Source organism: Cotesia glomerata, linkage group LG1 (assembly GCF_020080835.1).
Source record: "Cotesia glomerata isolate CgM1 linkage group LG1, MPM_Cglom_v2.3, whole genome shotgun sequence".
NCBI classification, from domain to species: domain Eukaryota; kingdom Metazoa; phylum Arthropoda; class Insecta; order Hymenoptera; family Braconidae; genus Cotesia; species Cotesia glomerata.
In genome coordinates this window covers 5,918,656-5,942,290 of record NC_058158.1, presented here as the reverse complement: position 1 = coordinate 5,942,290, position 23,635 = coordinate 5,918,656, and the positions used below count along the sequence as shown (strand labels likewise).

The window sequence follows — 23,635 nt, the reverse complement described above, 5'->3', positions numbered from 1 at the left end:
GATTGACGACTTAATATATTTTATAATTAGTCTTGTATTTACTTCTTTGGAAAAATCTCATTAGTTTATCTTTAAATTCAATTAATACCAAAAAACTAGATCCTAAATTTGTACACTGAAAAAAAAAAAAATTAACTTTAATCAAGAGAAAAATTTTTGAATTAATAAAATAATTTTGATGAGTTTCATTGTCTTAAATCAAGTAAAATTTACTTAAGCCAAGAATTATTTTTTAGTTCAAGAATTTTTTCTACTCAAATCAAGAAGATAAAGTTCTTCAAAATTATTTATTTGATTCAAGTTAATTTTTTCTTCTGTGTATAAATTATATTATTTATATCACTTTAATCAACACCATAAAAATAATGAAAAGACAATGCTAAAAAAATAGCGTAAGTATATGACGTTAAGGAAAGACTTATCTCATTAATCCCTTTAGGCGAAATGTATCAGAATACAATTTTCTTCGTAAACTTTAAAACTTCAGTTAGTTTTAGTTTTTAATTGAATTTCTTCAAGTATTATCGCCGATTGGGTGAAAAACAAATTGATGCTATTGAGAAGTTATAATACTCAGTATGTATCGTAGTAAATATTATTTTAAACCACCGTGTAAAAGCTATCGATGTTTTTGCTTCGGCAGTTGACTTTCTACTGTTGTCTACTACCCACTACAACCCCAGTAGCGACAAGCTCTAGTCGTCGCAACGACAATACTTATTCAAAATTAATGCTTTTTCTATAGCGGAAAATATATTCCTATCGTTATGCTCTCTAACAAGGGTAATTTTCTTATTATTATAATAATATGATTAAAAATGCAAAGTCAATCTCGGAATTAAGTTTAATCTTAAGTAATTTGTTTCCACGGAAACCAAAATGCAAACTTTGATGCTATTGTCCGGTTATTTCCCCATGTTTTATTACGATCGGCAGTCAAACCTTATTAAGTATGATGAAAAAAGATGAAGTTACCACCGATAGTAGTAATGAAACGCCGTTTTCAGAATTATGGAGTTTGGAGTGGACTGTTTTTCGATTTATTGGAAAATCATTACACGGGGTATTTAGCGGTGGCTATTACAAACAAAATTCAATAGAAAATTCGATGTTCGTTTTTGGAATTTCATTGCTTAGTTCACTCATCTGTTTTTCAATCTATACATTGTTTGTTGTCGAATGTGACATAAAATTTGTTGCTGAGTTTGTTCCAATCATACTCACTATGTTTACAGTTAGTGTAAAGGTATGTTGTAATAATAGTTTTGAAAATTTATAATTTTTCAAAAGTTTTCAATTTAAATAAAAATAAATAATGCAATTGTTGATATGAAAAAATTTTTATAAATCTTTTTATAAAAAAAAAATGAAAAAAATTTTTTAGTGTAAAGATATTTATAACCAACGACAGCAATTAACGTGTCTAAAATTTTTTTTCTCATAGGGCTACACTTTGTGGGCGAATAGAGTTGATATATTCAGAGTTTTGCAACAATTCAGCATCCTGTGGATTGGTACGCAAACAAAAGTCGATCTAATGTATAAAATCGATCCATTATTGAATATTTCGAGGAAAATACGCTATAGTTATATAGTGACGGCACTGTTTCTTGGTTTTTCGTATGCATTACGGCCAGTTATGTAAGATCATTTTTTTTTATTTATATATTTTGAAAAGCACAATAGAAAATCAATTAACATTCTTTTTATTTCTTAAAAAATATGCAAAATTAGGAGTAAAATTAAGAAAATATTTAGAGTACATTTATATTGCAGTAAATAATTTTCTTGATCATAACCGCAGCATTATGTTAACTACTTACGTTGGAACAACGCTAGGATTAAATAATACGATTGATTGTTCAATTACTGCCTGGCCAATAGAGTACCCGTTTGTCCATCAAACGATCAGTCGGTACATTCCATTGTTAGTGTATGAAAACTTGACCAATCATTTCGCCGCTTCATATCTGATATGTGATGCTCTGTATATTCAGCTAACGACGTATCTAGCTATCAATTTTATGGTATTAAAAATTAAAAACAATGATTATCACTTCATTAATAGATCATTTTTTTATTTTTAATGAATAGGTGATGGCGGATGAGTTTAGCAATATGCGACCATACTTTGCTGATGAATCTGATAATATTCAACACTTGATCGAATTGGTCCATAAACATCGTGATCTATTATCGTAAGTTGAATAAGTATTTTTGAAACTGATTGTTTTATTTTAATAACCGTGTAGCTGTAAGCCATGATCGCATTTAAGGTAAAAGACCCAGTTATCGACACTTGCAATTTTATTTTAATTAAAAAAAAAAAATCAACTCTAATGAATTAATAAACATCATTTTTGAGTTATAAAGTTTAAGATAATTGGTTTTTTGAGAACATTTTATTTTTTTAATTAGAATAAAATTGCAAGTGTCATTAACTGGGTGTTTTACCTTAGTCCTAAATTATTTTATTTATTGACAGATTGGCTCAGAAAATTGAATTTACATACAGCCCTGTTTTTCTTGCTACAATAGTATTCAATGGAATAAATTTATGTTTATGTGTCATTATTGTTGATAAAGTGAGATATATGTCTTGAATAAAGATATAATTGAATTTTCATTAAGTAATAAATGCAATTATTGTCCAGGAAATATCAGAAGGAGAGTGGACACTTTTAATGAAGAGTTTAATACATGCGGCTGTGCTTGCAACACAGATTTTTATTTACTGTGATTTTTCACATACGGTTACAGAGACGGTATTTATAATTTATAATTGTCTTTATTTCGTATAATTATCAATAAAACAGAATATTTATAATTCATTTATTTGTTCAAAGATTGACAGTATTCCAATATCCCTTTACGATTCTGAATGGGTCGATAGTACTATTAAATTAAAAAAAATGTTGGTAATAATATTGATGCAAGCAAGTAAGCAATATAAATTTACAGCGTACAATATTGTAACACTTAATCGCGGACAAATGACGACGGTATGAAACAATACTAAATTTAACAATAGCTTAAAAAAATTTTTTTAACAATCGGATCCATTTTTATTAACTATTTTTTAAAAAAGATTTTTCAGACTACGATGAGTTACTTCACACTACTGAGGAATTTTACTTAACTTTTCTAAGCTTTAATTAAAATAAAAATTTTTAGTATTTAATACATGTGTTTAATTTTTTAATTTTTCATTACTGAAAATATTTTGAGCTCAACTTTTTTATAATTATTAAAAAAAAAAAATCAACTGATAAAAATGAAAATGATAAAATCACAAAGTTCAAATAATCAGTGTAAGCTTGTGAAAAAAAAACTCACCCTTATTCTGAATTAAATATGAAATAATAAAATTCCTATGTAACAATTTTGAATCCTGACTTGCATTATTGTTGAATTGAAGTTCATCAAATATTATGAAGATTATTCAATCTCACCAGCATTTTTGTTATTTATCTAAGTAAAAAAAAAAAAAAATGAAGACTTTCAAAGTTATAAAAAAATGTAGAAAACTCACTATTAATACACGGAGAACTAAGTGCAATCAAAGAATTCAAATTTACTGCTTACAACATTGTAACTCTTAATCGTGAGCAAATGACTAAGGTATGAAACATGAGAAAGCTCAAGTTTGTAAACAACTAATTACATATATTAACGATTTTTTTTTCACAAAAGATTTTTCAAACAACAATGAGTTACTTCACACTTTTAAGAAATTTTGCGTAATTTTGGCGAAGCTCAATGTGAAAAAAGAATACCAACGATAAAGATTGGTAAATAATTTAATGTTGGTTACAACTGATTTTTTTAAATATATCTATGTAGAAAAAATTTTATAGAGTATAATTTCATTGTTATACAGTTTTGTAATTTTAGTAAAAAAGATTATTAAATACCTTGACGATGACTCGATGAAAAAAAACCCTTTTCATTTTGTAAAAAATTACTCCTTTTGATCTTCAATATTTTTTTCAAAATCATCATATTTATGTCAACTTTATAAATTTCAGTTTTATGATATTCAATGAGGAATTATTCACTTTAAAAAAAAAAAAAAAATCATGGACTTACGAAATTCTCACCAGTCATAATTTTATCCTTACTTTTTGTCAGGCTGAAATTTATCTACGAGATTTTTTATGATAATGAAATGAGCATATATGCTCTTGACAGTTTTAGGGGTTTTAAAAAAAAAATACTATGAAAAAATATTATTTAAATTATCTTATTAATTCCTACATGAAAATTTTTTTTCACTAATTAATTTTAATCATTCCTTTGTTTAAAAATTTATAGGAATTATAAGAAGTCTTTTAGCCTGGTATCATGATTTTTTTAGATGTCTGCTATAATTTTTCAACAATGTCGTTTCACTAAGCAGGATCCTACAATTACATAAATTCGAATTAACAATGATACCTTGTCACGGTAAGCTAAGAGTCATCAATTAAGATTTGAAAACATTACCACCTGTAAGCAATTTTTTTCGTATATACTTGAGTACTGTATATATATAATATATATATTTAGAATTACCCAATTTTTATATCGACAGTTGGAAATATTTTTCTTAATTTAATTAATAAAAAATTTTTAATTTTTTTATCAACGATTTGTCTGTATAATTTATAATTACAAAAAAGATCATTCGCCAAGTATTATGAAAATAATACTTAAAAAATAAAAAAAAAGCTTTCATTTATCTATAGTATTTTTTTAATAATACATAATTAAAATTTTTAACTTCCCGCTAAGAAAATTGAAAATTTTCAAAAGTTGGGAAGTTATTGGTTTGTTATAAGTTATAACAAGTTATAAGTGCAATTTTGAGCGCTGAAGTATGAAATGAGCGAGAATTTGCAGGGATGGCTTTTAGGGTCAATCGTTTTCCTAATTCTTTTTATCCAAATTAAAAATTAAATCAAAATTAAGGAAGATTTGGTAGGAATAAATGTGAGTAATTGATATTTAAAATTTTCACTTTAACGAGATTTATTTATTATATATTGGAACTTACTACAATCGTTGTAAAATTGAAAAATACGGACCTATTTGCTTGATATATTTTTATACTAATAAGTCAAAAAAACTTGATAAATTTCATGATTACTAATCAATAGTACGATATACTCTCTAACAATCGGATGTAAAACTCTTATAGTCACATGCTGGACTATAAATATTATAAATGTTTTACAAATACATATATTTTTTTAAATATACTCAGTAATAATATATATTGATAATGTAAAACGTGCATGATTTAAAAAATGAAAAAAAAAGAAATATAATAAATGTAATCATAATTAATCACGGGGAATGTTCCGTAATGGCTACAATAAATCACATAAAAAAAATTAATCACTTCTCCATTTGGATATTTAATTATCACTCAATAGTACGATCGTGCAAAATATAAATGAGATTGAAAAAAAAAAATATATATATATATTTATCTCATTTAAATATCGAGGTCAAAAATTAAATCGTTTTTGAATTCGGTTAGATCTAAATTTTTGATATCGATATCGTTGACTTGTGATTTTAATCCGTTATCACTTTTGTTATAATTATAATTATTTTCCTGATCAGATAATTTATGATTCGATAATTTATCTCGATTAAGAATTGACTTTACATTATTGTCCACAGCCTTTTCGCCTTTGTTATTTTCATTAGTAGCATTTACTTTGTACTTGTCGCGATCTTCAGTCTCGGAATTTTCACTCTCACTCATGCGTCTTTCGTGCGCCTGTTTCTTCTTACGCAATTTTCGCTGGTTCTTTTTTCGGCGCCCCAAGATACTTGAATTAGACCTGTAATTATTAAATTCAGTTAATTATATTATTTACATGTTTATCGGGAGTTTAACATCATATACCAGTGTTTCTCAGAATAATTAATTTACACAGAAAAAAAAAATTTCTTGAACCAAAAAAATTATAAGGAAGACCGAAGTTATTTTGGAGCAAGAAAAAATTTTCTTGGCTTAAAAAAATTTAACTTTGTTCAAGAAATTTTCAATCTTTCTTAAGGTAGTACGAGCGCTAGGCGGGGTGGGGATATTACCACAGCAGTTAAAACCGACTCTAAATAATAATTAATTAGAGAAAAAAAAAAGATTATGAGCGACCTTTCAAAATTTAAATTTTGAACTGAAACTTTCAGAAACTTATTTTTTTTTTGGTCTATAAAATTATACCGTAACGAGAAAAAAAATTCGATTTTTGAATTTTAAAAAAATTTGGAGCGACCTCTTAAAAATTTTTTTTTGAGGTGTCCTTTGAAGAGGGCTTTTAAAACATCAAAAACTGACATTTTTTCACTCGAGACTAAAAAAAAAAAATAGTCGGTTTTTTTTGGGCTACCCTAATGTAGATTAAAGATATACATTTAACATTGGCTAATGCCGATATTTATTTTTCTTTTAATTGATACACTTTAATTATTCGGGCAAGTGTAAATTATTTTGAATTAAATTTATCAATAATATATTTAGGTTTTTTAAAAATATTCACCGACAGTTTTATGAGAAAAATACAGAAATGTATAAATGTTTGTAAGTTACCCCATAAGACCAATCTCAAATTGCTCAACTTTAAAGTTAATTATTTATTTAAATAATCGAACAATTTCTTTTAAATTTTCGGAATTTATTTAGACATATTTAAACTTCATACTAAAAAAAAATCAAGCCTTTTATCAAAAGTTGCCCTGGTGATCGTACTACCTTAATATTTTCTTGACTCAAAACTTTTTTTCTTTCCGTGTATAACTTAATAATTTAATAATTCATGTTATCTAATCAATCCATATTAATTACAGTCAAGTTCATTTATAAATTATTCATTAAATATTTACATATTACACTAATAAAAAATTAAATATTTAATTTAATAAAAAATTACCTGAACAATTGTCTGGAGACAACATCATTAAATCGAACAGTCTTTTTCAAACTGCAGCAGTCAGATTCTGAATAATGCTCTTGTACTGAGTCATAATTAAAGTCAATTGACGATACCAATCCAGTAGTATCATCAATACTCGATTCCGAAACAGATCTAGAAAAATTACCTCGCCCGTACTTTAAAATACCTCGCGATTTAGTACCTTTATTTATATTGCTACTATCTGGAAGCTCATCGCCACTGCTTTCAGAAATAGACCTGCACTTCTTCAAGCATTCCCTCTTTTTTTTATCATTAACCCCCGTTTCAGAACACTCATCATCCGAATCTATATGATGATGATTGCCAGCATCATCATTATCTCGGCCATCAGTAACTTGCTCACTATCTTGAGGACGGTCGACTTGAGCGCCAACTTTGTTAGCCGCTTGCAATTCTTCATCTTTAGTTTTTAAAAAAGCCTCATATTTTTTAGTAAAAGATATTCTATGAGGCACATCTCGTGCCTCCATGAATTCTTGATTTAATCCAACAAAATAATGAGTCATTTTTTCAGCGTTTTTCATTACAACACTGACAATAACATTGTTATCCCAGGGCTCAACATTGATAGTATCCGCATCAAATGATGACCCCTGATCTAGTTTTAAAAACAATGCATAGTTAACGGGGAAAAAACCTGCACCAATAGACACCAATACGATACTTATAGCCGTATTGTTGTTCAAAAATTTATAACGAATTGAGTTAGCGTCAACATTTTTAACGTCGATAACTAGCGCTATCGTATCATCATAAAAATTACAATTTAAATGCGGAAGTGAATACGTGATATTGGTATTGATAATTGATTCAATGTCTGTTGTTGTTTTTATCTTATGATGATCAGTGGCATTTAAATTTATTTTATCACAATCCACTGATGTAATTTCACTTATCAAACCATTGGAAGCCTCTAGATTATCAACGATTGGTTGTAAATCGTCGAAATTAATTTTAGAGTCATCGGTATCGATGCTTGATGACTCAGAAATAGCTGGAGAATGATCGCTCTCAACTCCACTGTCATATCTGGTGACCTCAGAGAGTTTAACGACCTCTCTAATAACTGGCAGTGTTACTGTTAATTTTTTTTTACTCGTATCAAACTTTGCATTCCCATGATTTGGGTCAACGTGATAAGGCAACGGAAGCTCCAGCCGATACTTTGCTGGTTTCTCGCTAATTAGACTCAACAAACGCTCCTGCACGTCCAACGTCGCATCGCCCGCACTACGCAACAGTGGCAAATCAATTATAATAACCAATTTTTTCGGTACTGTTGCATACATTTTTGAGTTCTTTGCATTTCTAAAGTCTTGAAGATCTAAATCCGTCTGATGTTTTATTACAAATTTAGGAGTCGCGTATTGGACGTCTTCAGGACTTGATATTTTATTATTATTAAAATACTTTGTGGCTGGTATCGGTCGTGACTGTTTTTCGGGGGCCAATACTTTTTTGTTGTACTTTTCACGCGCTTCGTCGTAACTCGTGATTAATTTTTGATAAATTTCTGGTTCATACTCTTGAGATTCTTCAGTTGACTCTGACGATTTTTCGCATTCTTTCCTTATGACACTTGATTGGCTCGTTCCTTTGAAATTAATCTTTGGAAATTTAAGATTTTTTCGATCTAATTTCACCTGGGAAAAAAAATATCATTTAGTACTTGATTATTAAATTAAATAACAATTATCATGTACAGTAATATTTATAAAACCGTATCTTTAATCGATTTTACTTATCAGAAATTACACGTTAATTGACGATAAAATTTATAATTATATGATTAAAAATCATCAAGTATTATTTTCAAGGACATTGAATGAAAATAAAATTATAAAAAAAAAAAATAACAGTAACTATAGTGCAGAGAATAATAATTCTAGCAAATTCGATGGCCGCGTAGCAACGCCGTCAGTGCCGGCTCTATAATATAGCTCGTGACTAAAATCATCTTTCTGATGGAGGTCACTCACCTTAAAATTTTTTTCAATACTATCCAACGCTGTATTATTGACAATGTCTTTAAATCTTGGATTTTTCGATGCTAAATACAGTGTGTCAGGATTAAAAACAACGTCAAAAACAGTACAACGTGAATTTTTTTTATCGAGGTCATCTCGCGGTGGTGCAAGGGTATGCGGAATTGACCACTCCAATCCGCGATGTCCACTGTCAGCATTATACGAGGGCTGACTTGTCGGCTTGCCAACACAATCGTTTTTACTTATATTAATAAAACATTTTTTATCACCATTTAAACTAGTCTTTATGACGTAACCCGGCTCAGGGTTTACAAATGTAACATCAACGCCACGTTCACGTTCAAGTTTTTTTATTTCTTCCTGATATAATTTGCGATTTTCAGGATTTGACACTTCTTCAGCATACTCAATAAACAATTTTCTAAATTCATCCTTTTTTAAACACTCATTTAATTTATCAAACTCTTCTCTTGTAACTTCTAACTCGTTCCAATTATCTTGTTGTATGTCACAGGCATCCATTTTCCGGGTAACTGTTTACAAATACACTCAATAACACTTGTACTACTGCCGCTGCTGCTTCTGGTCTTTAAATAAATTGTATAATCGATGGCTATCGATATATGTTACTTTCGATTCATAGTTTCAGCGATTTGGTTGTCAACTATCCAAAAGCGAGGTTTTGTAATTATTCAACTTGAAAGTGATTGAAAAACGCAAATTTATAAATTTTTATTCAATTATTTAAATAATATAATTTTTATTGTATGTGAACTTACCTTATTACAGTTTGCGCATGCCCATCAAGATAAGAATTTAAAAAAAGATACCTGTTTTATCAATTGAGCAGTTAAGTAACTATTTTAAACTACTGTTGTCACTAGTTATTTATTTCTAATAATAATAAATGATTATTTATAAATAATAATTATAATTATAATTTATTAAAATATTTTATATATATGATACTGAAGTTGAAAGACTTCTGATAATATTTAATAATTTTTTAATTAATATATATCAAAAAAAATTTATTTTAAAAATTCTATCTAAAAAAAATAAAAATTGTCAAGTGTTTGCCAATTTTAATGTCATTTAGAAATAAATAAAATTTATTATAATACTAAAGTTAGCCTACGTTTTTAATTTTTTGATTATTTTTCATTTATTAAATTAGAACTAAAAAATATTTTTAAAAAATTCCACTTATAGTTTTTCAAGTTTTTTGCAAATAAAAAATTTTTTTCATTTTTCTGTAATGATTTTTTAAATAAAAAAAAATTCTATAAATTTTTAGATGTCGGCTAACTTAATTTCCATAAATTTATTACATTTAAGTTGGTAAATTTTTCACTAATGAAAAAATCAAAAATCTAATGAAAAAACGAAATTAATAAAAATATGAAAAAAATTATTTATATCTTAAAAGTTAAGTGTAAATATTTTATCTATTTTTTTTCTAATAATAAAACTAGTTAAATTTTAATACAGTGAAATTTTTTATAATAAAATAGTTATTAATTTATCTTTAATGTCAAGAATACGAGGATGCACACAGAAAAAAAAAAAGAAAACTATCGTTACTTTTGTTTTATTATCAGAATTTTTTAAAAATATATAATTCTAAAGCTTGTATATACATTTAATAACATGTTTTTATCGTTTTTACACATAATAACTTAGCAATAAAATTTCTAGCAGCTAAATAAATTTAATAAGTAAGCGCGCGAAATTTAAATTTATTAGCGCATGCGCTCGAAAAAATTTATCACTATTTATGGGTAATAAAATCAGCTGATTCTCCGAGTAATTACAGGATAATTATCTAGATGACACTAACATAAATTTTCTGTTGAAAGTCACTCACACACATGTGGATAATTACACAGATCGACATAAACACAGCTGGTATATCTTTCGGCGAGATTCATCAACTGGCCGTCAGAGATCGCTTTTCAGCTGTCAAAAATTAGCAATTGTGTAAACAAATAATCTTAAAACTCACACTCACGTATGAACATACACTCATAACTCTCTCAAAACACTGTGATGTTTATAAACAAAAGCGCAGAACAAGTAACAATGGACAAGTATAAATAAATGTTGAGGAACTTTATTACCAACGGTTGAAATAATTAAACAAACGCCAGAGGCGCTGTCTACATGATTAAGTTAGTCCTCGTGGGGGGGAACCAGCCATCGTATGTATATGTACCATCAAGCTCAAGACCCAACTAACAAGTAATATAACAACCAAGTGTATAAACTAGCCAAGCAAACTTTCAAGGCCTCTCCATCGAGTGTGTGGAGAGCTGAGTGAGAGAAAAGTAACAGAGTAAGACAAGACGTGCCAGAGTTTGGATATATGCACAAGTTGCTCGGGACGTCAGCACGGGAGCAGGACTAGGACATTTGTGTTATACCTCCTGCCTGCATGTACATGTCGTTATCAATTGCATTCTGTTGAGAGTGTGCGGAGTTTTCATGGAATTATTCGCCATGTGCGACTCCGGGTGTGACTTGACGCGGCGTTCGGCCAGCATCCAGAATCATCAATGACCAAAATCATCAACATCATCTGCGAGTCTGAACGTCAACCAACGTACAAGGTCTCCAATACAAAACAAATAAAATATTTTTTTAATTAAAAAGTTTATCTTGATTTAGTGCATTGTATTATATTGTAGATTTATTTATTTATTTATTTATTTATTTAAGTTACTGTAAAAAAATATCTCAACTGTTGTATTGAATCTTATGTGTACATATTTGTTTCAGTTGTGTGTGTGATATCCTACGAGATAGAGTCAACGGGAAGATTGAGAGAGGCTGCTGTTGCTGTTGAATATAGAGAACGGACAGACAGACAGTGTTGTAGAGGCGGGGACGAGACCCGTGCGCGGTATTGCCCGTCACATTTTATACTTAAACTAAAGAAAAAGGAGTAAATAATATTTGAAACAAAATATAAATACTCTTGGGCCCTTCTGCGGGTGTGTCGGGCGTGTCTTATATATTATATACAAATTTTAAACGTGTTTTATTAACGCTAAATAGTAACCCTCATCACACGGGTTTTACTTTATTTACTTACAAGACGGTCTTGTGTTATCATTGTTATTATTATTATTATTTAAGTGATAATAATAATAATTTTTTGGGTAGTGATTTTTAATCGTGCTGTGCGGGTGAAATAGTTGTGTGCTTTAGTAGAGATTTTAGTTAGATAGAAATCTAGTGCTGGAAAAAGAAAGAGTGCGGGAGAGAAGGCGAATATTGAGGATTTAATACAACAGAGAGAGAAAGAGAACACGAGTCGTGTATCAAGATGGCGCATAATTTGGCACCGAGCGTTAACTGCTCGCTCGACGACATCGACTTGAATGCACTCAAGGTATATTATATTTATTTACATGACATTACAGATTATCCTACCTAATTTTTTTATTTAAATTAACTAAACAACTTTTGTATTTTATCACCTAAATTCACTATCCAGTTTTATTTTTCAACTCCGTAAACTCAGACATTTTCTGTCACTCGATTTTTATTTTTTTTTTTGCTTAGGATTTAATTGTTAGTCTTTACTTTAAATATCTTTATCAGTTGTGCGTAATTATTTACGGTCTTATCTGTTTCGAAGGGGAAAGTTTTTTTAATTGTTGTGATAGCCCGGCTTTTTTTTATTTTTTTTGTTTATATTACGTATATGCTAATCAATTATTTTATTTAAAACTTAAATTATAGAATATTTATTTATAAATGGTAATAGTAGGTTTGGTATGTACTAGATACTAGATACGTGAAAACGTGTTAAGAATGTTGAATTGCATTAGAGTTAAACAAGAATCTGGAGCAATGAGTGATGATTGGATTTAAAGAAGCTGATGGTACTTGTCGATCATTGTCATTTTTAATCGTCATTGACACGGATGATTTCTCGTCTACCAGCATCATTATTTTTTACTATTGTCATTATTAATTATAATAATATTTTTATATTACTATCGTATATATACATAGATGTACTTATAAATTTAGATATGGAATATGCTAGAGTAGTGAATATATCCTATTCTAGATTAGATACAAAGTCCGGTTATTCACGAGAATTGTCGGTTGACTTAATCAGAATAATGTAGTAGTAGAATCAAGAAGGCAATACAGCCAGGCAGGCAGGCAAGGCAAGTGTTAAGAGACACAGTCATTCTTTGGATATGCGTCATCAATATGTCTATGAAATATGCTGCCTTTGACTTGCTATCCTGGGAATATAATGCTATGAACATGCATTTAACATAACAAATATATTTATTATATGGTCAATGCATTCATTAGTTATGTTAATAATATATTAATATATTTGTCTACAGGATCCAGCGGGTATCTTCGAGCTCATCGAGGTCGTTGGCAATGGAACTTACGGTCAAGTTTACAAGGTGAGATGCTCAAAATTTTTAATATTTTTAATATTAATCTATTTAAAAAAATTTTTTTTGGTTGACTGTATCAAGAGAATGAAATTGTTACACAGAGACTTCCGGTTTGTCATACCGCGATATTTTGGTGCGTTTATACGTATACGCGTGTTGAATGTTTCATGAAAGTTGCTTACTACTTGAAAACGTGTCTGACGAGTTATTATTGTTGTTATTGCTATTTATTTACTCGTTTCTTTTTTCAATGTAGGCGATTCGCCGGTCAATACAATATGCACCGGTTACGATTTCAGGTTGAGTGGAGACTTTATTATTTTTCATAACATATACGGGTAGAAAAATTTTTTTTTTATTTTTTAAAAGCATTAGTACTGGGTCGTTTGATATATAGAGGAAAAAAAATTTCTCTCTATTAACCGGAGAGTTATAAAGCTTTTACGCGAATGTATCATTCATAAAAAATAAATGCACCGTATGATCTGTGTGTCATTCATGGATGTCGCAACAGTAGTTCAGTGATATTAAATTTTTTACTTATCATTTTTTTATCTCTCAACATTCGGTTTAATCACTTTATCTTTTATTCCGTCAAACAAATCTTTCAACAGCTTATACTAAAATCGTTTTGTTTCATTTATTTTTATCTTTTTTAATCAGTATAACTTGATTTTTTTATAAATGTATATCGATACAGTTTGGAGTAAAAATTAAATTTTTTAATCAACTTGTGGCTAAGTTATTTTTATTTTTATTTTTTTGCGTACAAAGATTTCGTTTGATCAAAGGAGAAGAACAAAAAATTTGAAATATTGTATGGCCAAGTCGAAGAGAAAAACGCTGGCATGCGGTATAACTCCCACGCGAGTTTGGTACCACCGAGAGACGCTGAGAAAAAAAAAAGAGAGAAAGACGTATTAAAAGTATATAAAAGTAACTACTACTCTTGCACGCACGCACGTTGTCATCTTCGTCGCCGACGTTTTAGTTGTCTCTTCTGTCTTTACTTGCTCTCATGATAGACTCACCCATCCGTACTAGTGTATCACCGGTACTAGCAACTGAACCGCGAAACTTTACTACCCAAGACTACACAACTAAACACCGGTACACTACATTACACGAGTACACTGTCTACTTATTATATTACTACTTAAAATGTTGTCTTCCTCAACTTTCAACTGCACTACTGTGCTGTACTTTACTTGTACTTAAAATTTTACACTATTAATTCTTATTCTTCCTTATGTTTTGTTGGTGACGTTTATTACATCTTGTTCTATGGTACTACAATTTTCTTCTCATAATTCTCTCTCCGGTATATTCATTCCTCCAAAAACAACTTTATGAAAAATAACCAAAAAAAGTATTAAAAATAAAAGCCTTTAGATACACAATGAATTTTTTTTAAAAGGCCACAAAGTACAGCATAAAATTATCGATCGACCTAAAAAAATAAAAAAAAAAAAATTATATCAAAGGTGTATTTTAGTTTCAAGTATCATTGCGAGTAGAGTAGAGTTTGCCATTGATACTTTTCATCTTGTAGGCAACAGTCCACTCACTCTCTTTCTTCTTAACTTTATTTTTCTTTTCTTTAAATTATTTTTTATCCTCTCTTTCTCCCTCTGTTCCCTCTTACTCTTCTCCTCTTAAACTCTTACGACGTCAAGTTCGCAATGCCCGTGGTCGTCGTGTTCTATTTCCGGATATTTGCGAGGGGCAAAATAGCTCGCATGCATCGTATCGTGTGTGCATATCCACATCACATATTATGCGGTACCGAGAACGATGAGAAGCACAAGAGAAAATTTTCCTCGCAACTTCCCGACCTCTGGCATCGTCAATTTAATTAAAATAAATTTACTAGCACTTAGTTTTTTTTTTTCATCTTTATCATTTTATTTTTCTTCTTCTTCTTTATTTTTTTTATATTTATAAACAGTGGGGTTTATAATTATTGTTTTTTTTTTTTTTCATTTTTATTCCCCATCAATGTCAACCGTATCTATATTTATAACTAAACTTTCCTGGAATGTCCTGGTTAATTTATAATAATCAACGGACAGATAGATATTTTAAATAAAAAAGACTTTGATCGATCGGTTGAAAAATTACGGGGGCGATCGTTCGGTCGATGGTGACTAATAATGTAAGTCTCATGTGAAGATTAAAAAAGCTAGTCGCTCTCACGTGTATTGTGTCGTCTTGAGAAGTATAGAAAATGAAAAAAAAAATATTTACTGTATATATGTATAAATTTATTGTATAAGGAATAATATGTCTGTGTGTGATGATTCACCTTGAAAAAATTTTACCTTGTGCTTCTCGTCCTTGTAATGCGTGGGGACGACTTAATAAAATATATATCTATATTTATATACATAAAAATGAAGACTTAAAGACAGTAGTCAAGTGTATATTGTGCATTGTGAAGCCATTATTCTTGGGGCTTCTCTGAATTATACCATAGAAACAGGAGAAGCTTGACGCTGCACATTTAAATAACAAAAATAATGTTTCATAGATTATTACTGATGTATTGTGTGTCTGAGAAGTTTAATTTAAGTATTTTATTGAGTTAAAAAATGATTGTAATAAATATTAAATTTTGCGTGGGCATTCTATTAGCTAGCGAACGATTTACTCCCCGAAGATGTCATTGGTACGGGTTTTATTTAAAGTTAGAGATGATCAGCTTTAACAAGGCAAGGGTATGAGTGAATAACGAGGAAGAGAAATAGCGGAGGTGGTTTATAAGGCGTTTGGGAAAATTAAAAGTAAAACAAAGTAGCGGTGCCAAAATATAAGTCAACGACCTGACAACCTCTATCCGGTATATTGAAACTAATGATTGTTCTCAGGGGGAAGTAGAGAGAGGCATGAGAGAATTTCTCGTAGCTTTCGCTGCACAAGACTTCCGATTTAAAATGGAGTTATTTTTTTTTTTTCCTTTTAGTTATTTTACTTTGAGAGTTCAAAGTTTAGCCAAGGAGTTGATTAATAAGAAATGAAGGATTTATTTTATCGCGGTTAACTTATAGTACTATATATATTATTAATTTATTATTCATTATATTATCAAGAAGATTAAATTTTAAATATTCATGTTTTAATATATTCTTAAGTATTATATACTTTAATCCGCTGCACTTTTTTAATTAATTATTAGCTTTATTTCTTTTTATTAAAATTGCTGAAAAAAATATTTACTATTTAATTGAATAATTTAATTCAGTTAAGTTTAATTTTTAGTTTTTTTTTCCCCGACAAATGGCTGATAAAAAAATTAAATTCATTATTTTTATTTTATTTAACTACTCTTTTACATCCCGGCACTTGAAACTCCAGGATAAAAAAATAATAATGATAATAATATATAATGTGGATTGTTGACGAGTACACTTGAGCTTCAAATGTGTCGTTTTTAAAATAAAACGAGTTGAGACACATTACACATTACATTATGTATTTTATTTCATGATGTGATGTGTAAGTGATGGACTTGAATTTTACCGCAGTACTTGGGTTTATCAGTGAGTACGGTGGATAGGAGGAAAAGCGAGAGGAAAGACGAGTAGACGACAAGTAATATGTATAAAGAGAGAATCAAGAAAATAGTATAAGTATACGTACAGTCAACGCTCTCTGTATTTGACTCACCCGTACAGGACCATTCTCTGTATTTGACTCGTTCTTGTCCATAAGAGCTGTGTAAAATCGTCAAATACAGAGGAAGAATGTGGTCAAATACAGAGAGCGGTCAAATACAGAGAGGTCCAATACAGAGAGCGTCGACTGTATTCGTATGATAGAGTTTAACCAAGTATGAGGGAAAGAGAGAGAGAAAGCTCGTATCGTGGGGAGATTGGAGTCCCCTAGACGGTTGGTTTACACCGTCACACGTGTATTTCATGCGTATATATGTATATGGATACATACATACATACATACATACATACATACATACATACATACATACATACATACATACATACAAGTATTGGAGTATTGTGTAGCTTGAGGCCGATGACACTGTGTAGTGTTTGACGGCAACGAAGACGACTACGATTCAACGTTATATGTTATCGCGACAACGACAATGATAGCAAATATATACCTCTATGCATACATATAAATACAAATACTTTACATATATGTCCATACATTTATACACTTAACGTATATGCAATTTATATACACATATATAGATATAGATATATATTTAATAATTTGCGCTTGCGCAAACTTTTACACGATTTCATTTGACACACGGCATTTAGATGCATCGGTATGATATTGTCAGGATATCATTGCACAAAATTCCATATGTACATATAAATCGTTTTAATTAAAATACTTTTGTCATTTATTTATAAACATACATATATATATATATATATATATATATATATATATATATATATATATATATATATATATATATATATATATATATATATAGTTTACCGGCCGTTTATTAAAGTAAAAACTGTATATATTATTAATAAAGATAAAAGTAAGAAAAAAGAAAAGGACATAACGGAAATCGAAGACCTAAAAATGTATCCTCATTTCCTTATGTTACGCTTATTTGCCTCCGGATATAAAATTATATATGAGTATAGTTTATTTGTACATGCATAAATATATATCTATATATCTATGGTGATACTAAGAAGGTTTGGTTTTGATTTCATGCAGTGCTAGGCTGTATATGCCATGCTCCGTACATTTAAACTCAAAACTTTTGACATACCACATATAATACAGCCGTCTGATATTACGATGGTACTGAAAAGTTTACAATGAATGAAAACCGATACCACGTCTACTATTATACAGTTTGGCTATATATGCCTATATATTTAATTTAATAACATAATATGTATTCGCTATCGAATATACATTCGATACATTCGTGCATAAGCTATTATTATTATTATGATTATGATTATTATTATTATTCGTCTCCGTTTAACTACTCATGCATCTCCGTTCTCTGTTTTACATCACGTAGACACCGTTAGATTGTGTGTATATAATACACTCCGTACCTGCGTTTTATCAACCGTATAAATTTATATTGCTTAATAAAAATATTACTGATGAATTTTTTATTTATTTATGAGTCTCATTAATTTTTTTTTCGCTACAGATATATACGTTGTATAAATTGACAGTAATAAAATTTTCGAAGAATTTATAATAAATTTTTTTTTATTGCGTAAATTTTTCGGTAATTATTTAGAATTTTTAGAATTATTATTACTATGATTATTGTAATTGTAAAATAATTTTTTAAAGCTATGATTTTTTCTCTTAAAATTTGTGACACAAGAATCCGTTATTAAGCTTCTGTTAGAAAAATATAATCCAATCATCTAAGAATTAATCTAGTTTATAATTTCTAATGATTGTTATTTTTTTTACAGGGCCGACACACCAAAACGGGCCAGCTGGCGGCCATTAAAGTTATGGACGTCACGGAGGTGAGGACCTTTGTCTAACCAATACAACAATATTCAGTCAATGACCTTTATTCCATTTTTATCTCCCGATCTCGTATTTACCTTCTTAATTACCATTATTAAAACCCCATAAAAATACCGATAATTATCGTGCTTAAAAGTTTAGCGGTTGAAATAATTTTTCCAATAAGACTACAAAGACTTGATTACTCACTTATAAATATACTTATATTTTTAAATGTAACTTAAACTATCACTAAAGTTAAACGCAATTTTTTACATCGATAATAATGAAACAATAATTTACTATAATGACCCAGCATATCTGATTACTCATACTCGAGATAAAATTTTCCGAGAATCTCATGAGTTTGTTAGTGATTACCGAATATCTAATTTAAACAGAAGCCGCTTTTATGACTCCATTACTTCTCTTTCTTTTTAATTATTATTATTCTCTGACATTCTCGATTTCCAATTAATCCGTTAAGAAAAAAAACCCGTTGATTACAAAATAACACAACAGTAATACTATCTACTCTTTGCGATGTTATGCTACCATAAAATAGCGATGACCCTGCATCAAATTAAATCTCAACACATGAGTGTGCATTTATTTGTATCCGGTATGCGTTTGAACAAATGATGACGTGTTTTATTACGAATCACTTGATCATATGATTTCTAACTGCAACAATGCTAATCAGTCTCAAGAATTATTGAATCTTATAATTATTCATTTATTAAAATAAATAACCGAGCGCGTAAATACATAAATGAGTAACGGAATCAAATCGTAGCATTTAAATAGAAAAAAAAAAAAAAAAAAAAAAAAAAAACTAAATCTTTATTTCATTTTTCTTTGATATAACGCCTCAGCTAATCTTGACTCTACTTACCTACTTAACGACTGATACGTAACATCGTTTCATGATCTTTAGTACTACAAACTACAAGAACTATAAATCCATATCTCTTACTTTTTTTGCTGGCTTTTCTATTTTTATTTTTTAACATGGACTTTAATTGTTGGACAAACAAAATTATATACATTTGTAATATTTTAATTAAACTTGTTAACTATTCATAAATTCAACTTTCTAATTAATTAATCGGTTTCTTACATTTATTAAGATATTAATTATGGTAATTTTTTTAATAACTATGTTTGTTTTATTGCAGGACGAAGAAGAAGAAATAAAACTCGAAATAAATGTCCTCAAAAAGGTGAGCAACAAAAATTTTCATTAAATAAAAAAAAAAAAAGTATTATTTATTAATAAATATCTAACAATATTAATTAATTTTTCAGTACTCAAATCACAGAAATATTGCAACATATTATGGAGCTTTTGTTAAAAAATCACCACCCGGGAAAGATGACCAGCTGTGGCTGGTTATGGAGTACTGCGGGGCTGGCTCGGTCACTGATTTAGTTAAATCAACAAAAGGCCAAAGTTTAAAGGAGGAGTGGATCGCTTATATCTCGCGAGAGATTTTAAGAGGACTCAGCTACCTTCATAGTAATAAAGTAATTCATAGGGATATCAAAGGGCAAAATGTATTGTTAACAGACAACGCCGAAGTCAAATTAGGTATTGTTATTTTTTATTTATTTAATTTAACTAAACATATATCATGCATTAACTTAATTATTAATTAATTTTTTTTTTCAGTTGATTTCGGTGTAAGTGCACAATTAGATCGTACAATCGGTAGAAGAAATACATTTATTGGTACGCCATACTGGATGGCTCCCGAAGTTATCGCATGTGATGAAAATCCAGACGCAACTTATGACAATAGGAGTGACCTGTGGTCTCTCGGTATCACGGCGCTTGAAATGGCCGAATCACAGCCTCCTCTCTGTGATTTACATCCCATGAGAGTAAGTTGAATTCTACCTCTATAATAGTTTCATTTAATTAAAAACAACAGTACATATTAATGTTATCTAAATAATTGCAGGCCCTGTTTTTAATTCCACGTAACATGCCGCCGAGATTAAAATCTAAAAAATGGGCCAAGAAATTTCACGGTTTTATTGAAACGGTCCTAGTAAAGGATTATCATCAAAGGCCGTATACAGAGCAGCTACTAAAGCATCCATTCATCCGGGACCAACCAACGGAGCGTCAAGTAAGGATACAGCTGAAAGACCACATCGATCGTTGTAAGAAACGTAAACAAGAGAAAGGTAAGATAACTTTATCGTTTATCTATTTATCATAATATAAACTAAGCATCCTATCCCATCTTCATCCATCTATCAACGAACTTGATAACTCTTGAGCAATATTTACTTGCCGATTTATCAAACAATCACTAACTCTTATCCATTATCCATTATTATTCTTATTCTTACTAAATAAATTTATTTATATGTGTATATTTATCTTTTTTTTAATCATATTTAAGCTTTATCAATTTACGATTTTTTATATATTTATTTAATTTATTATTTTATTATCGCAGAACGAGATGATTATCGGTACAGCGGTAGCGAAAACGAAGAAGACGAGCCAGCGCTCGCTGGTGAACCATCGTCAATCGTTCAAGCACCTGGTGGAGATACTCTACGCCGTAACTTCCAACAGATTCAAGAGGGTAGAACGTTGACCCAGGACATTCCCCAGCAGCCGGCGCATCCGAACAAAGAGAAACAGTCTAGTAGAGGCCAAAGAGAAATTCCAGAACCTGGTCCTCCAGCACGACCGGCTATTCCTCACAGACTTATCGGTATGTGAAGAAAAAAAATACATTGCAATTTAAATTAATAAAATGAAATTACAAAAGAAAAATACCAAGATTTGCTGAATGTTTAAATTTATTCGGGTCAAATATTCTTTGCAATAGAACCTCAACCGCCTTCTCGACCTCTACCGCCGACACCTCGTGACGATCCAAGACAACCGCACAAAGTATCAACTCCACCGTCTAATCATCACTCAGCAGTCAATTCCGGTGGAGCTGGCAGTGGCGGATCAGGTGGTCAAGCCGCTCCACAGCGAAATAGCCATATCTTCAAACCTATGGTAAGTTATATTTAGTCGCAATTACCATTGTTATTACTACCATTGTTATTATTTTTAAGTAGCTGTTAAAGCAATAGAATAAAAGACAATAGATAAGTTGAAAAAAAAAAAAAAAAAAAAAAAAAATCAAGGTGACGCTGCGAATGCACGTTTACTTTTCTGAGACAAACTGCTAAGCGTTCGAACTTATGATGCAGTATTTTAAAATAAATAATTATTATTCTTATTATAATAATACGTTCTATGATTCTACTTTTATATTTTTGATTCACACACCTCTGAGTATTTATCTGCTAAACAATAAACTTTTCTGGTTTATTTTCCCTATATGCAGTGCACGTACAATTTAATTCCACACTATGGCATATTATATGATTAGTGGCTGCATGTAAGCGACTATTTTTTTTTTATTAGAGATACAATTATTTAGTCCCCCGCCGTATTACCTCACTCGTAAGCCACATACATTTGCATCGATGATCTATATCTATCTATCTATCTATCTATAGTAATCTTTTTTTTTTATAACTGTCGACGTAAAATGTATCTGGCGTTTTTTTTTTATTATTTTATTTTCTTTTTTTTCCATGTTCACATGTAATCTGTAGCTGCCACCAAGAAGGCCGGAGGTAAGAGCACACTACACTATTCCTCTCGCTTTTGATAACTTATTTTATTGGATAGTATTTTATTATTAATGGGATTTATTATCTATGGAAAAATGATACTCTTTATTTTCTGAACAATTTAAATCTTCTTTAATAAGGTCTGCATGTTACTAGTTATAATTTATTGCTAAATGTCTCTCTTTAAGTGTATATAAATAATTATTTATCTATACATGTATAATAATGTCCACGATATTATCCAACGCTTTATGCTTTGCTCTGTATAAATAACAAAGAAAAAAAAATCGGCTTTCACTAACAATTCTTTTAACGTTTTCCAATAAACATTTCACGACGTTTTAAATCAGTCACAGCCATGCTTTTTACCTGTTGATAAATTTTAAAAAACCGTTTACATAACTCGCTTAGCTGAGTAGAGAGCTATTGAAAAATAAAATTAACAAGATAAATAAAAAATGAATATTTCAATAACTTGATTGAGTGTTAAACTCTTATGTTATATTTAATTAAAATCAATGTTACGTAACAATTCTCTGGTGATTTAATTTTTATTACTAGATAAATAATACTTATCAGCTTGAGCTTGTTCTTGTGATTTTAAAAATAAAATAATTATGGAGAAGGCTAACAAATGAATTAAAAATAAATCAACTAGCAATTGTGATAATAAATAAAAATGGTAAAATGACAATGTGACTAACGGGGTAACGTGTGTGCGCGTTGGGTGGTAGGACTTGGACATGCTGTGTGCTCAACTCAACGAGCTTGGTGTGTCACAGGGCCCAGAAGCCCCGCCGAGGCCCAATCGACAACACAAGAGCCCCGCACCGGCACAGTCGACAAACGCGGCACCGCACTCGGCTCAACCTGTCGCCAATAATGAACAGAACAACAAACAGATGCCTCAATCCTCCAGTATTCTTGATCAAGTAAGCAAGCCATACAACATCAACGACAGCAGAAAAAAATTACTAAAAAAAAAAAATTCGAACGGTTTAATAAATCACTTAAATAAATAAATAAATAAATAGAAAAATTATGCTGCTCACTACTCAAGATATACAAACAAACGACAAACAACCCGTTTAATTAGTACGGTACCATA

At 29.8% G+C, this 23,635-nt stretch overlaps 3 protein-coding genes and 1 long non-coding RNA gene across 17 annotated transcripts in view; 3 read left to right on the top strand and 1 right to left on the bottom strand.

Moving 5' to 3' along the window:
• Positions 1 to 838: 838 nt before the first annotated feature.
• Positions 839 to 3,200, top strand: LOC123275033 (odorant receptor 22c-like). 2 transcript variants are annotated; one of them, XM_044742915.1, is made up of 8 exons: positions 839 to 1,246; positions 1,445 to 1,641; positions 1,805 to 2,027; positions 2,095 to 2,198; positions 2,486 to 2,585; positions 2,655 to 2,765; positions 2,847 to 3,002; positions 3,089 to 3,200. In XM_044742915.1, exons 1-8 carry the CDS (start codon positions 953 to 955, stop codon positions 3,137 to 3,139), a joined length of 1,236 nt encoding a protein of 411 aa, XP_044598850.1. In that variant the 5' UTR covers positions 839 to 952; the 3' UTR covers positions 3,140 to 3,200. The 2 variants fall into 2 exon arrangements, with proteins under 2 accessions (XP_044598850.1, XP_044598852.1); XM_044742917.1 differs by lacking the exon at positions 839 to 1,246 and having other exon boundaries at positions 1,570 to 1,641; positions 1,777 to 2,027.
• An 82-nt stretch (positions 3,201 to 3,282) lies between these two features.
• Positions 3,283 to 3,763, top strand: LOC123275035. The gene is made up of 2 exons (XR_006511611.1): positions 3,283 to 3,621; positions 3,694 to 3,763. It is a non-coding gene; the product is annotated as an uncharacterized LOC123275035 (long non-coding RNA).
• Positions 3,764 to 5,010: 1,247 nt separating this feature from the next.
• On the bottom strand, positions 5,011 to 9,684 carry LOC123275028 (protein kintoun). The gene is made up of 3 exons (XM_044742900.1): positions 8,951 to 9,684; positions 6,927 to 8,614; positions 5,011 to 5,834 (listed from the first exon to the last, which is right to left on the bottom strand). The coding sequence occupies exons 1-3, from the start codon at positions 9,479 to 9,481 to the stop codon at positions 5,480 to 5,482; spliced, it is 2,574 nt and encodes an 857-aa protein (XP_044598835.1). The 5' UTR covers positions 9,482 to 9,684; the 3' UTR covers positions 5,011 to 5,479.
• Positions 9,685 to 11,130: 1,446 nt separating this feature from the next.
• LOC123273607 (serine/threonine-protein kinase mig-15) overlaps positions 11,131 to 23,635 on the top strand; it is a 30,308-nt gene continuing 17,803 nt past the window's right edge. For 4 of the 13 annotated variants that reach the window (XM_044741058.1, XM_044741073.1, XM_044741052.1 and 1 more), the window contains exons 1-12: positions 11,131 to 11,568; positions 11,738 to 12,353; positions 13,333 to 13,398; positions 18,831 to 18,887; positions 20,049 to 20,093; positions 20,179 to 20,461; positions 20,543 to 20,754; positions 20,835 to 21,063; positions 21,342 to 21,605; positions 21,723 to 21,901; positions 22,510 to 22,530; positions 23,262 to 23,459. In XM_044741058.1, coding sequence (XP_044596993.1) covers positions 12,288 to 12,353; positions 13,333 to 13,398; positions 18,831 to 18,887; positions 20,049 to 20,093; positions 20,179 to 20,461; positions 20,543 to 20,754; positions 20,835 to 21,063; positions 21,342 to 21,605; positions 21,723 to 21,901; positions 22,510 to 22,530; positions 23,262 to 23,459 — 1,620 coding nt within the window. In that variant the 5' untranslated portion in view covers positions 11,131 to 11,568; positions 11,738 to 12,287. The remainder of the gene's footprint in view (positions 11,569 to 11,737; positions 12,354 to 13,332; positions 13,399 to 18,830; positions 18,888 to 20,048; positions 20,094 to 20,178; positions 20,462 to 20,542; positions 20,755 to 20,834; positions 21,064 to 21,341; positions 21,606 to 21,722; positions 21,902 to 22,509; positions 22,531 to 23,261; positions 23,460 to 23,635) is intronic. The other 9 variants (XM_044741105.1, XM_044741098.1, XM_044741118.1 and 6 more) reach the window with 7 other exon arrangements.

Excerpts from the sequence above, each read along its gene's own strand:
- LOC123275033 (XM_044742915.1), top strand. The coding sequence starts at position 953 with ATGATGAAAAAAGATGAAGTTACCACCGATAGTAGTAATGAAACGCCG. Across the intron at positions 2,199-2,485 it reads AAACATCGTGATCTATTATC|ATTGGCTCAGAAAATTGAAT; the intron begins GTAAGTTGAATA and ends ATTTATTGACAG. Across the intron at positions 2,766-2,846 it reads CACATACGGTTACAGAGACG|ATTGACAGTATTCCAATATC; the intron begins GTATTTATAATT and ends ATTTGTTCAAAG.
- LOC123275028 (XM_044742900.1), bottom strand. The coding sequence starts at position 9,481 with ATGGATGCCTGTGACATACAACAAGATAATTGGAACGAGTTAGAAGTT. Across the intron at positions 8,615-8,950 it reads GTATTGAAAAAAATTTTAAG|GTGAAATTAGATCGAAAAAA; the intron begins GTGAGTGACCTC and ends TTTTTTTCCCAG. Across the intron at positions 5,835-6,926 it reads GTCTCCAGACAATTGTTCAG|GTCTAATTCAAGTATCTTGG; the intron begins GTAATTTTTTAT and ends TAATAATTACAG.